This window comes from Nycticebus coucang, chromosome 13 (genome assembly GCF_027406575.1).
Source record: "Nycticebus coucang isolate mNycCou1 chromosome 13, mNycCou1.pri, whole genome shotgun sequence".
Lineage (NCBI taxonomy): Eukaryota > Metazoa > Chordata > Mammalia > Primates > Lorisidae > Nycticebus > Nycticebus coucang.
In genome coordinates, this window is record NC_069792.1 from 80,027,086 (window position 1) to 80,042,289 (window position 15,204).

The following is a 15,204-nucleotide window of genomic DNA, read 5'->3' on the forward strand; positions in this document are numbered from 1 at the left end:
CATACACTTTGGAAAAGATTTACCACAAGAGAAAGACAAAAGTTTAGTGTATCCTCAAAGTAATGGCTCCAAAGACAAACTTGCTGAGAAGCAGGTAATGAGGCAACAGACTGAGATAAAAGGAATTTTATAAAGAATAAGCAAGCAAATAATTTCTCTGCCAAATTTAAAACTGAGTGAAAGCAGAAAAGGGGAGAATCATCCCTGAATTAAACAGATTAGTGAATTAGGATAGTGGTTTCCTAACCTACAGGATCATTAAAAATATCAAGGTGGGAAGAGACACTTGAAATACACATTCCTAGGGTCAAATGTGGGAGATTTTGATTCAGTAAGGCCTTGGGTGAAGCTAAGAAATCTATATTTGTAAAAATTCCCCGAAATGATTCTAAAAATTAATCCTGTTTAGAAACTATTCAAGGTGAGCACGAACTTGAGAAATCTATCAGAGTTCAGTGGGAGAAAAAAGGCAAGTGAAAATGATTAAAGAAAAACAGGGATCTGGGTCTGTGGGCACAGCATAAGAGCACCTGCCTAGGGGACCAAATGTGGGAGTAGCAGCAGTCCAGGCAGCAGAAACAATTGCAGAAATGTATGTGGGAGAAAACTTCCCTGGAATGAAAAAATATCTCTGGTTTAAAAGGTTTTACTGCAGACTTAATGAACATTGATCAACATTTAGATCCCATGAATATTAATATAAAAAGATACTTTCCAAAATCTTGGAAAAAGAAACCTGTCTGGTACAAAATAAAAGATGTCAATGACATTTGCTTACCTGGCTTAGGTGGAATGGCTTGTCTGTGATTCCTAAATTCTATTATCTGCCCAAGCTGTCAGTAAGTATAAGGAAGAACAAAATTGTGCGGGTTTTCTCATCCAAGGTGCCACTGGAAGGTGCTATGTTTTTCCCAGATAACCATAAGTGTATGCAGTGATGTCACGATTATGTCACTGTTGCTTGGTATGTACTTTGCCACTATTGTTTCCTGGGTATATAAGTGTATGCCGTCTGCTTACACTGACTCCCTGTGCTAGCTCACCTGCCACATGAGCTGAATAAAGCATGTTGTACGTGCCCTTGGTGTCTAAGTCCCTCTCTGGCCTGTCTGAATCAGAACATCGGCATTCCATCAGCAAAGACAGAGAAGTCACTTGGAGTCGGGAAAGGGCTCTAGAATGTTGGTGTTCTCTATGGTAACTGAGATTAACTAAGGATGGGGAAATTGAGGAAAGCAAACATTTTTAAATAACACTTTCTAAGGCAAAGCAAACATATTAAATAACACTTTCTAAGGAAAGCAAACATTTTAAAATAACACTTCCTAAGTGGTTCTCAACCTTCCTAATGCTGCAATGTATTGTTACAAACAGGTTGTGACCCACAGGTTGAGAACTGCTGTTCTAAGGAGAATGTAACTAAAAGGTCCAAATACGTGAGAATCAACAGTTCAACTATTACAGACTAGACAAAAATCTCGAAGTAGAATATCAAAAACTGGGATGTTGGAGAGGTTATATGTGGGAAGCTTTAGGAAATGTGGTCCTCTCTTATTTGTGCAATGAATCAGTGGATTGCCTCATTGTTAATGTTAATAATTAGAGAAACGTATGTTTCGAACAAAGATTTTGAATATGCATCATTATTAAAAAATTTGCTAGTAACTATTAGAGAAACTTGAACTAGGTACTATACTTTCCAAATGTCTTAGATGGAGGGAAGGAATCTAAGAAAAACTCAGATCATATGGCAAAACTAGCCCCCTTTATAAAAGGGAGACAAAGGAAAAAATATTAAAAAGTCAAACATACAAGAGAAAAATTCAATTTAATTCAAGCTGGAGGGAGAAGGGGGGAGGCAGAAGAGAGACTGGTGTGCTGTCACTTAACGGGCATGGTGTAAGGGTACCTGGCACACCTCATGGGTGCGGGGCACAGCTACAACAGTAGCTAACATCGCAAACACTGTAACCTAATGATTTGTACACTCATATTAATATGAAATTTAAAAAAGGTCAAATGTAAATTATCAGAAGAAAATAACCAGCTTTGAAAAATGAACACACATGTATGAAAGCTTAAAAATATATACATCAAAATGTTGACAGTTATTTTTGTACAGTAGTTTTAGGATAACTTTAGGCACTTTTTAATTTTTGCAAAACTAATGTTTTTTTAATTTTCTGACAATGATTATATGTGTGTGACTGAAAACAAAACATAAATTTCAAATTCATCTTCATTTGTCTCAATGAACACTGATCACCACACCGCTCATTAAAAGTAGAAATGCCCAGCGTAGCTGCAAAGACTGAGATTGGCTCTTGCTATGATTATTCAACTTGTTTCACTTAATTGACTCATTTCCCCGAACAGGATGTGCAGGTGTCCCTTGTTTATTTAGTCACAATACTAATTACTCCTTAAGAGTTGTGCTCATCCCTGCTTTTCTCCAAGTAACTGCTGCGGGATTAGGAAGGAGGCCTGAGATGATGGTCTGGGTACCCTGCAGAGGGTAAGGGACCGGAGCTCACAGCTGCAGGAGACTGGGTCCTCCCAGCCTGTGCAGTCAGCCGCTGCAGGGCGAGGAAGGCTTACTATTGACATTCCAATACAGAATCATCACCGGCTTTTGTCTCTGCTTCGGCCTCTGCTCTCATAATTGCTCCCATCACAAACCTCAAACTCCAGCCACACGAGCAAGTCAGTTCTTGAATCTTGCTGTCATGCCTGGAATGCTTTCCCCTGATCAGTCTCTGTTCTGGGAGTCCCCTGCTCTCTGACCTCTGAACCTTTCCCCTTCCGGGAAAAATTAGGGGCCTTTTATAGTGTCTTCGTATTTATCTTCTGTGTTGTGGTGACTGCTTAGTAATCTGCCTCCTTGAGGAAATGTCTAACAGAGGAAAACACAGGATTCTTACTGGCAGGGAATGTGTGGTATTTGCCTTCCAGCATTAGCACACTGCCTGAAAACAGAAGGCTCTGGACAGGTAGTTATTGGCGTGGAGGCTTCTCTGATCCGATCCACTCCAGCTCCGAGCTCCTCCTTCCCTCACTCACGTTTCTTTTTCTGGGAGGAGAGATCCTGGGGTCTAAGAGACAGCATTTCTCAACAGGTTATCCACTGAGCTTCTGATTTCCAACACAGCCACCTTCTCCCTATGTACCCTTGAGATTTCCATGTGACTAAATAAATTGGCTAAGTCTCAGTGGCAAGTCTGCTGTGCTCTGGGGCTGCCACCTTACTGAAGATCCTTCTTACCCACCTCCTACACGGGGTCCCGCCACCGTCTAAGTGGAAGCGACACCAATTTGTTCAGCTTCCAGGATCATCTTCCCTAGTGTGTCACTTCTGAAAGAGGAGGAATATTCACAAATAGCTGCTGCTGCTGCAAAACATTCCCAAGTGGAAGAATTTTGTCCCCCACGCCTATCTTTTAGAATGCAATAAGTAATGATTCTTTCATTTCTCAGATTCACCATAGAAGGCCAAGAAAGAGTGATCCATTTTCATGGCAGATCAAAGGAGTGTTAATATAGTAGGACTTGACCTACAGGAGATAAAGCATTAAGTCACTGGGAGCTCAGAGACACTTTAAAGAACCAGGGTGATATGGCTTGGACAGTGGGCCTCTCCAAATCTCGTATTGAATTTTGATCCCAGGTATTGAATGTGGGGCTTGGTGAAGTGTTTGGGTCATGGGGGCGAAGATCCTTCTTGAAAGGCTTGGTGTCTTCCCCAAGATGATGAATGAGTTCTCATTTTATTAGAGAGACCTGCCCTGGCTCCTCCCTTTCTCACTTCCTCTCTCACCATGTGATATACCTGTCCCCCCTTTGACCTTCCACCTTGACTGGAAGCTCCCCGAAGCCCTCAACAGAAGCAGATGCTGGTGTGATACTTCCTGTATAGTCTGCAAAACTGCAAGCCTGATAAGCCAATTTTCTTTATAAATTACTCAGCCCCAGGTATTTCCTTTATAGCAAAGAAAAACAGACTAGCACACAGGGTTCATGTACTTCATTTTCCTCTAGCCTTCAAGCTCTGGTCACTGGTCCTCTCAACCTCTATGGTATAACCTGCACCCCAGTTACACTGTACTAGTGTCTGTATCCCACACCTTCACTGCCCATCCTTCATATTTCAAGGTATATCCCAAATGTCATGTCTTCTGCAAAGCCCTTCTTGAGTTAGACAAACACACGCAGTTCTATAACAGAAGCCTTTAGTCCTTAGGGCACTGTATAGTAATTTATCTGTTTACACATCTCCATTTATGTATTTATTCAACTACTAGTTATTGAACATTAGGCATGATGGTGAGCTCTTTGAGGACCTGGCTGTGTCTGTCACCCTTGTCACCCTAGACCTCAACACTGCACCTCGCATGGGTTATGCACTCAATTATCTCTTTGGTGCATGAAAAAATGATGGAAAGACAAAGTCTAGCTCTTTGATATTCAGGAATGACTATGCTCATTTTACAGTACTGAGACACCTGCCGTGATATGGGGGAAAGTTTCTTCTCCTTTCCTCCTCCTTTGCCTTACTTCTCCTTCCCTGCCCTTCTTTTTAAGAAATCTTACTGTCAGGAAATTCTTTGCAAATCTAATTAGAATCGTATCTCCCACACTCCAAGCATCATCTGGAATCTCCCTTTCTTTGAGATTGCAAATGTTGGTCCTCAGAACTCTTCACATATTTGAAAATTATTATGATATCTGTTCAGCCAGTCCCACTTGGGAAACATGGGGTGTGAGAATCTCAATTAACTTTTTTTTCTGCTCGTGCAGACTGGTTTTCACGTCAAAACCTCTTTTTAAAAAGATTTTCTCCTCTGTAAGGTTGAAGGTCTTTGCATCATACTCCAATTGTGAGTCTAGAAACTTCCTAGCCATAGTGAGGGCACAGCTCCAGCACTAAAGGCAGAGGAGCTTCCCACATCTGTGGAGAGTACACGGCCAGTGCCTCAAAGGTCCTTTACTGTGCCACATTTCTGTCCTGGCTTATCTGGGACCACTACTGGTATTTTTCCAAGAAATCCAGGCTTTCCCTCCTATCCCCTTTGAGTATGTGACTCACGGCACTCCACTGTGACCGTGTTTCCCCACCACCCTAATACTGCAAAGAGTTTGGGGTTGGTTTTCCAAGGAATTGTCTTCCCTCACTATTTAAGGGACTGGCCACAAAGCTACATTGTCCTGTCCCAAGTACGATGTCAAAGAGTGCCTGGTGAAGGATTTTCAGGAGCTATTAATTCTCCCACGACTTAGTCTGACACACTAAATGCTCTCTCCCTTCAACGTGCTATTCGTGAGTGGCAAGTCAGCTTTCTTTTAAAGTTTGTGCCAGATCTTCCAGCCATGCCATGCTGTCTGCCACTTTAGGGAACAATCAGACATTTGGCATTCATTATTCCTCTGGCACTAGGAATGTGATATGAGTGTGCCAGGATAGTAAAAGAGGATCAGGGAATAACATGCACTGAGGGTCTTCAGAGCAACCTCATGATTCAAGAAAACTGTTTATTCTCATGTTACAGATTGGTTAAGTGCTGGCAAGATCAGTGACCTTACAGTCACATGGTCGGAGAATGACAACACAGACGTTTGAACTCCGGTCTAACTTTGAAGCAATACCAGGATTTTCCTTATGCAGAAGGTAATTAAACTTCAGACTAGGTAATCAGAGATGGTTAGGTGTGATCATTTTCTTGAAGGATTACAAAAAGGTACACTGTCATTTTTTATGGACAGATTCCATATGATTTTTACTTGAAGTCAGGAGCACAGACAACATAATCTTTGAAAGTTCCTTTTGCGTCTATAATTTTTTGATGGTAGAATCTTCTTTATGAATGGAGGAAGAAAGAGCTTTGTGCTTCAGGAATTCCTTCCATACCATCCCCCATCTGCAATTTTCAGAGCTCTACTAGACTAAGGGAGAAGGTTGCGCAACCAACCAGGTCGCTAGTAATTGCTGGTTGGGGAGCAACAAACCATGTCACATGCCGGCTTTGCTTTTCTGCACCAATTGTCCCTGTACATGCCATGGGTTTCAAGCTATTGATTGATTCAGACCCTTTAGAAGCATGGAGGTCAAGCATGCTGTCTTGATATGCTTTCTTTAACTTCATTTCACCTCCTAGCCATGTCCTGCAGGGTAGGTAACGCAGCACCCCTCCCCTCTTACTAAATCCTGCTCTCTGCAGTTTTTGTTACCCAGCATCAACTTTGGTCTGAAAATATTAAACAGAAAATTCTAGAAATAAACAATTCATAAGTATTAATTGCATGCCATTCTGAAGAGTGTGATGAAATCTCCCTCCCTCCCACTGCATCTTGCTCAGGTTATGAATCATCTCTCTGTCTGGGGTATCCACACTGTAGACACTCCCTGCCCATTAGTCCCTCAGTAGCTGTCTTCGTTCTCAGAAGGACTGTCTGGGTATTGCAGTGCTTGTGCCAAAGTAACTCTAGTTTTATTTAACAATGGCTCCGAAGTGCAAGAGTAGTGATGATGGCAATTAGATTGTGCCATAAAGGACCTGCCGAGTGGTTCCTTTAAGCAAAAAGGTGAAAATTCTCAATAAGAAAAAAAAAAATGTACGGTGAAGTTGCTAAGATCTATAAGAATGAACCTTCTCATCATGAAATTGTGAAGGAGGAAAAAGAAATGTGTGCACAGTGTATGTAGGTACAGTACTACTCATGGTTTCAGCCACCTGCTGGGGGTCCTGCAGAAAAGGGGGACTACAGTACAACTTTTACTCAATAATGCAGTGCCTGTCTAAAGACAGAGATCTTAGACCATGAGAGTCTACACTGCAGTGTTCTGAGATCACTAGCATAGCAGATCACATAGCTAAGATTGGTTGTGCAACTTAAAAGGGGAGAGAGAGAATCATTAGCAAGCAAGTTGTGTTTTCACAAAGACATAAAGTTCTTTCTTTGAAAGTGGATCTCTTTAGCAAGAACCAGCATGTAGTCAGTGCCAGGCGCTGTACAAGTTAACTACTTATGATCAACAGTTTCTATATAGCTGCTATTTTAGGAATATTTTAAATTAACTTTTTATCCTTTTACCTAAGTACCAAGACAGTGAGTTTATGTTTACTTTGGATTCCGATGTTGAATTGGACTAAAAGGCTATTTTTTTTAAAGAAAATACCATTGATAAAGATGGCTTTTCCCCCTCAAACTATTAAGATGCTGACAAACTTTTAAGATGCTGAGGAAGAGAAGAATTTTGTTGGCACTGTTGTTGTTTTTACCTTTTCTTATGGGATTTCTACTTGAAGGAGCTCAGAGTCTATTGAACAAAGCCAGAAAATGAACTACTGGTTAAGGATTTCGCCAGGTTCTACTTTGCAAAGAGAAAGTAGAACAACCTACAGCTGAGCCTCCCTGGGCTAGAGCACAGCCCTGCTGCTTGGAAATCCACAGACAGAGAAGGCATCCCTCCCCTACAATTTCCTGACCATCTCCTGTCTTGTTATTTAACATAACAAAGACATCATTCAAAACCCAAATGACTTTTAATCTATAATCTGTACAATGTTAATCACATCAATGTATTGATACTGATTCTGTCTCACTGGGAAAACAGAGAAGGAGAAGCCACTTATCTCTAAGATTAAACAAAGGTCTTTGCTTTATCTCTGTCATATTTCACTAAAGTCCTCATACGGAAAGACAGGGAAGGTGTGCACATGCTGGCACTTTGCCAGACATACTTAGCAGGAGACAAGGTAATTCCTGGAATCCAATCGGGATGGGGGAGGCTGATTAAAACCAGGGACCTCCTCACATCTCTAAGCAAGACTGGGCGTCTGCCCTGAAGTCTTTCATGCTGTTGGAGCTTGAGGAGTGGTGTTGATGGTGCGGCCTCGCTGCTGTTTCTGCAGTCTGTGCAAGCACAGCCTGATGGAATGATGTGTCAGGGATTTTGTTCTTGCTTTTCTGATGGGTCCCTGAGGGTGATTCTGAGGAATTGTGCCCTGTCTCCCACAGCCCTGACAGGTGTCCCTTTCTTTCTCCCTCCCCTGCACCTGCTTCAGCACAGGCAGGCTGCCTCTTCAGAGCAGATGGTTTGCAGCCCCCTGCCCCATTCCTGGCTCCTTTGAGGCACATTTTTACACATCTTGTCCTTTCCCGTGGGGATGGGTGTGAACAGCAGCCAGACACAGAGGAAATAGTGTTTCTGAATAAAAGACTGCGCTTCCCAGGAGACACGACCAGTGTTTAATTTGCTGCCTGTGTTCAATAGACTGTGAGCTCCTCAAGGGCAGGGACTGAGTCTCATTTGTCTTTGTATTCCTGTTGACTAACACACGTTCATTTGTACATTCCTTTCCCCCCCAACGAATAATTACTAAGAGCTGGAGGTACAAGATGAATAAGGCACAGGCTTCGACAAAGAAGTAAGACATTTCGTTTGCCCCACGGGCTAGAATGCCACGGAATAAATAAATTTCTAATACAAGACACATGAATATGCATTCAAAATCAAAAACACAGAAGCTGAGCTATCTCACTCATAGACGCATTGATGTCAGAGAGGAACGGGACCTGCTTTTTGTACAGATAAGGAGCCCAGTTCTCAGAGCTGACCAGTCCCGCCTTTGTGTTCTTCTCACCTTGAGCAACATGGATCACAGAGGTAAAGAGTATCAAGTAGAAATTTCCATGGCTTTCAGTATTGTTCCTGCCCCCACAACCTGGTTTCATCTCACACACACATACACACACATGTATATTTATAAATTTTAATTTTTAATATTTTAATTTACAAAAGTTTACATAATTCAAGGGCCTCTAGACCATGGTTTAAATAAAGAACATAAACCCAAATTTCTACACACAGTAGGAGCCAGGATAGAAAGCAATTTCAATACAGCCAGGAGAGGGAATAAGGGTCAGAACAGAGCACAGTGGGAACACAGTCTCTTGTTTCAGTATCTATTCCAAACCTGGCTTAAGACACTCATTTTCCTTTGTTTACATCCTTATGGGCTAGGAATCCATGGAGGACTCAGCGGGGTGGCTCCTCACTGGTCCTGGAGGTGTCACCTCACAGGCATGCGGGATCTGTTTCCAAGACAGCTTCTTCATTCACGCCTCTGGTGCCCTGGTGATCCTTGACTTCTCTTTTTTTCTCTAAAGGCATCTCTTCCTCCAAGGCCTATTCATGTGGCTTGGCTGTCTCACAGCGTGGTGGTCTCAGGGTAGCTGCACTTGTGACATAGTGGCTCTTTTCCCTGAACACATGTTCCAAGAGCTAGAAAGTAAATAACACCAGTTTCTCAGGCCCAGAAACTGGCTTAGTCTCACCTCTGCCATTTTTTACTAATCAGAGAGCAAAAGCCTTCCCAGGTTCAAGGGGAGGGCACCTAGACCCCATCGCCTCCATGGAGGAGTGCTAAAGCACTTAGAGCAGTGGTTCTCAACTTTCCTAATGCCACACCCTTTAATACAGTTCCTGTGGGTCGTGACCCACAGGTTGAGAATCACTGACTCACAGGCATCTTTAAAGCACCACAGTCTTTTCAAGAGAACAGCCTTTATGCACACGAATACTGCGTCACAGGGACTATGTCTTAGTCTGTTTGGGCTGCTATAACAAAGTACCATAGAATGGGTGGATTATAAACAACAAAAGTTTATTTCTCACGAATCTAGAGGCTGTAAACCCAAGATCGGGGTGCCAGCATGGTAGGGTTTTGGTAAGGACTGTCTTCTGAGCTGCAGACTGCCGACTCCTCATTACATGCTGACACGGTGGAAAGAGGGTGAGAGAGCTCTTTGGGGGTCCTTTTCTCTCTCTTTTTTTCTTTTGAGACAGTCTTATTCTATTGCCCTGGGTAGATTGCCCAGTCATCACAGCTCACAGCAATCTCAAACTCTTGGGATCAAGCGATCCTCCTGCCTCAGCCTCCCAAGTAGATGGGAATACAGGTGCCTGCCACAATGCCCATCTAGTTTTCATATTTTTATTAGAGACAGGGTCATGCTCTTGTTGAGGCTGGTTTTGAACTCCTGGCCTCAAGCAATCAGCCTATCTCAGCCTCCCAGAGCAATAGGATTCCAGGGTTGAACCACCTCACCAGGCCTGCGGGCCTTTGTCTAAGGGCCCTAATCTCATTCACAAGGGCTTTACCTTCAGGACCTAATTAGCTCCCCAAAGCCCCACCTCCAAATACATTCACACCGGGCTTAGTGTTTTATCATGTATTGTGGTAGTGGTTATGGAAAGGACACAAATTAACAGACTCCATGTGACAATATGTTGGATTTTTAAAATAGAAGATGAAAATGTATACCTTAAAATGTTTAAATCTCCTAGTTTTTAAATGTGGGTGATTAATTCAAATGCCTGCCAGACACGCACATTTGGAGAAACTGCCTATGCTCACCTGTGTGTCCAGCATGAAGCCAGATTCTTATAAACGAGTATTAAGAAAATACTGACATGAACTGAGAAATATTTTGCCTGCAACTTAGAAAGCAAATCTTAAGAGCATTTCATCATCTTTGACAAGAGATTTTTATTGAAAGTACACTAGTAGTAGAGGAGAGCTCTTTCTACCTAACTCTACCATGACCCACAGGAGAAAACGGAATGTCTACTACTCAGAGAATTTCTCTCTCCATTTCTGTCCTTGCCAAATCAAAGTTTGATGAGAAAATATAGTGTTTTTCATTCCTTGTTGAATTTGACTGAGAACTAGAAATATAAGACAATGATGGACAATATAGTCCAATGATTGGACTAAATGCCCCAAAGGAAAGAAAAAACAAAAGGCAGGCTAGAAATGGAACAAGAAAGTCACCCATCTAAATAGTCCCAAATCCAGATTAGCAGCTCTCAAACTCGAGTGACAGAATCACTTTCTGGCTCAGAAGAACAAGAAATGTTTCAAGAATCTTCATTTTAAATGAATACTCTAGATCAGTGGTTCTCAATCTTCCTAATGCTGCGGCCCTTTAATATAGTTCCTGTGGGTCGCAACCCACAGGTTGAGAACCGCTGCTTTAGATGATTCTGATCTAGATGGTCTACAAACTACCTTGCTGATAATTCAATTACATGGACAGCGTTGCCCTTTATGAGTTCGTGGTGGTGGTGATGGTAAGAGAGTCAAGAGAAGAACAGACGTGGTGGGCTCCATTTCCCTGACTCAGTGTGGAAAATGTGCTCGGAGGAGAATATTGTTTTCTTGCTCAAATTCTGTAGTAGCCCTCTAAGTGAGCTCAGGGAAGTCATTTTCCCTCTCATGGCCTGAAGAGTTGGGGAAGAGGTGGCCTGGCTTCTAACAATAGAAACTCCCCATGACCCATGCCTGGGTAGGTCCTGCTCACCCAGTGCATTAACTCACAATTCTCCCCTACTTAGCCACTTCCAGTAGATTAGCATGAGTAAATGCACTGAAACCGTCTTCTAACATTGGTGGAAGATATCCATGGTCTCTTTCTCTTCTTGCTTTACTATGGTTTTTTTTTTTTTTTTGTAGAGACAGAGTCTTACTGTACCGCCCTCGGTAGAGTGCCATGGCGTCACACGGCTCACAGTAACCTCTAACTCTTGGGCTTACGTGATTCTCTTGCTTCAGCCTCCCGAGCAGCTGGGACTATAGGTGCCCACCACAACGCCCGGCTATTTTTTTGTTGTTGTTGTTGCAATTTGGCCGGGGCTGGGTTTGAACCCGCCACCCTTGGCATATGGGGCCGGCGCCCTACTCACTCAGCCACAGGCGCCGCCCGCTTACTATGGTTTTACGAGAAAAATCAGGTGGGGAAAAAAGTCATGAAAGATAGCTTTAGAAAGGGGGAAATAATTTTGGATGCGGCAGCTACACAGAAATGACAACATGCAGACTTAGACACATAGGAACACAAGTCTGCAAGCCAGTTTCAGCCCTCACCTGGGTGTCACAGTGATGGAAGTCCTCATGTCACTGCCTGAGAGAAGCCCAGCATCTATAGTCGAGGACAGTCAACAGGGGCAGGGCTGGGATGAGGGTGAACAGAACTGAGGGTCTGCACTTGTGTACACTTGAGAGTGAGCGCCTCCTTCTACTGTGTGCCCAGCACCTCACTTGCACCACCTGGCCCTGCCCCTGAAGAGGGGTGTCAGGACAATGGAGTTGCAGCCTTGCTGTGAAGTTTCTATCTTTACCATAGACTCATCGGGCTGAGTGGAGGTGGGTTGCACAGAGGGGGAAATGTAAACAGATGAGTCCAGACTAGGCCATGACTTGCACAGGTTTAATTTACTGAAGGCATTTGATGTAAAGGGCAAAGGCTTTGGATCTGCACTGGGTTAGCCACACCCAGTCAGACAAGTTGCTTAACCTCTTTAAGTCTTGGCTTTCTCATCTGTAAAGTGGGAATAAGAACACCTTTCTGGTAGGGATGTTGTAAAGATTGAGAATATGGCCAGGCCTGGTGGCTCATGCCTGTAATCTTAGCACTCTGGGAGGCAGAAGCAGGTGGATTGCTTGAGCTCTGGAGTTTGAGACCAGCCAGAGCAAAAGTGAAACCCCATCTCTACTAAAAATAGAAAAACTAGCTGGGTGTTAATGGCAGCTGCCTGTAGTCCCAGATACTCAGGAGGCTGAGGCAGGAAGATCCCTTGATACCAAGAGTTTTAAGGCTGCTGTGAGCTATGATGACCCCATGACACTCTTCCCAGGGCAACTGAGTGAGACTCTGTCTCCAAAAAAAAAAAAAAAAAATTGACTGAGAACATCTGTATATATGGCAGATATGTGGTCATTACATGGAAATCCTTTCCTTCTGCCTCCAGTGGCTGCCAGGAAATAAAACAAGATAGGGACTGCAACCTTCAAGCCAAAAATGGATATGGAAATCCACATCCTTGTGCAGAGGAAGCCCTGCAGGTCTTCACACGCATTGCTGACTTCTGACTCACTGTTGCACTGTTTTAGCTCCTCCCATTCTGCTCAATTTGGATCTAAGGAGGGAAGGGTGAAAGTACAATGCCGGGACCTTGCCCACCAGAAAAAGTCTCCCAGTCTGCTTTGAGTCCAAAGTTCCAGGAAAAAAATACCACAAGCTCTTGTGTCATAGGTCAGCTTAGTAAGAATTACAGCTACCATTTACTTATGTGACCAGTACGTGCTTGGCCTAGTGCTGTACACTTTATAAACATTATCTAAGTCAGTTTTCGCAACACTGTAAGAGGCAGATATGATATTCCCAGTTTACATAAGAGGAAATGGTGGCTAACATGGCTAATAAACTGCTGAAATTGGGTATGAACTGGGTCTCTTCCTGAGTTCTTACCCATTATTTACTACTGATCATTCATCACTATGGAAACACAAAAAGCACAAGACGTATACGAAGAATAGCACCAGCATGTGACAAAGAATAGCAAGACACGGTGTGTCCCAGAGAAACTGGACAGCAAACTCCTGGAGGACAGGCACTTTCTCTCATTCTCTTTTGTATCCACATTTTCTAGTACAATGACTGCCTCTCAGTAGGAGCTCAATCCCAGCATGGTGGCTGTGCAGTCACATGCTGCACAGTGATGTTTCAGCCAACTAAGGACCACATTTACCAAGGTAGTCCCATAAGATTACATTGGAACTGAAAAATTCCTATTACCCAGTGATGATGTAGCCATCATAACATTGCAATGCAATTATTCGTTCTTCTAAATTTAGTGCAGCCTAAGTGCACAGTGTTTATAAAGTCTACAGTACTGCTCGGTAATGTCCAGGCCTTCACGCTTCTCAACACTCCCTCAATGACTCACCCAGAGCAACTTTCAGTCCTGGGCTCCATTCATGGTAAGTGTCCTATTCAGGTGTGTGTGTGTATGTGTGTGTGTTTTTTTTTAATACTTCATACATTTTTTTACTGTACCATTTGTATGTTTAGATATGTTTAGATACCCAAATACTTGCCATCATGCTACAATTGCCTACAGTGTCTAGTAGAGTAACATGTTGTAGAGATTTGTAGCCCAGGAGCGACAGGCTACACCATACAGCTCAGGTGTGCAGTAGGCTGTGCCATCAGGGTTTGTGTCAGTACACTATATGATGTTTATACAGTGGCAAAATTACCTAATGATGCATTTCTTAGAATATATCCCCACTGTGAAGTGACACGTGACAGTACAAGCAAATAAGATAATAAGTGCTAAGGTGTATCCTAACTACCAATAGAGACATTCATGAGAATTCAAAAGTCCAGGGAAGTCTGTAAGGGACAGTGGAGAAATCCAGCTTCATGGAGGAAAGGGTGAAACCTGAGCTGGGACTTGGAAAGGCCAAAAAGGGCAAAGTGGTACAAGAAAGGTGTAAGTGGAGGATTGGCACAGCATCAACATGAGGGGTGAGTTAGTGAGGGGGATGGACTGCTTTAGAGAACTATTGGTCCAACTGATAGTTCTCATGGCAAGGGGCCAGTTACACCAGCTAGTGACTGGTGGGTTCTTGGTTCAGACAGCCTGGAAACAAGTCAGCAAGGTCAGTGAGAACAAGGTCAAAAGAGATCAGGATAGGCTGGTCCACACATACAATGCAGACAGTACACTGGAGCAGCCTTGGTCATAGGAAACACAGCTCTCCAATCAAGGTACAAGATGAGGAAATGGAACTTTTGGTAGCTGAGAAGAACAAGAAAGGAAGACAAGGCAGCCATGAAAAATGTGGAGGAACAATAGCACCAGGAAACATGTTTGGAGGAGTGAACAGTAAGGCCAGTAACCCTCTCCACTTGGCTTTCCATGTGCCATAGTGGCCCACCTGCTCTCAGAAGACCCTTGGTGCCTCTGTTTATTCTATAAACTGAACTGAGGGAAATCATATTTACTGAGGGATAGCTCAGGCATGGCCAGGAGGCTCAAGATGCTGGATTGTCCTTTCCATGGAGGTTTCTGATTACAGACACTAAAAACATTTCATAATATGATTTTCATACATTTCATATAAACACTAGTATGAATTTATGTAAATAATTTTAATCTGCACTAAAGAGAGCTAAGTCTAAAAGTGGAAGAACATAAAGGGTGGTTATATCTTGAGGTTACTAGTTCCATCCTTTTCCTTCCCACTCAATTATTCCAAAAGGGGGAAGGACAGTGTACCAGTCGGCGTTGCTCTCTCAAGTGTATACGTGATCTAGTATCTCCACCAGGAAGGAACTGCTACTTGGGAATGACCCCCA

At 43.1% G+C, this 15,204-nt stretch overlaps 1 protein-coding gene across 4 annotated transcripts in view; it reads right to left on the minus strand.

Annotated features, from left to right (window-relative positions):
- SAMD12 (sterile alpha motif domain containing 12) overlaps positions 1-15,204 on the minus strand; it is a 435,459-nt gene that overhangs the window by 127,183 nt on the left and 293,072 nt on the right. Inside the window, exon 5 of one of the 4 annotated variants that reach the window (XM_053559291.1) lies at positions 8,873-9,280. The exons of the other annotated variants lie outside the window; for them this stretch is intronic. Coding sequence (XP_053415266.1) covers positions 9,207-9,280 — 74 coding nt within the window. The 3' untranslated portion in view covers positions 8,873-9,206. Of the gene's footprint in view, positions 1-8,872; positions 9,281-15,204 lie in introns of those variants that run through there. 4 annotated transcript variants of the gene reach the window in all.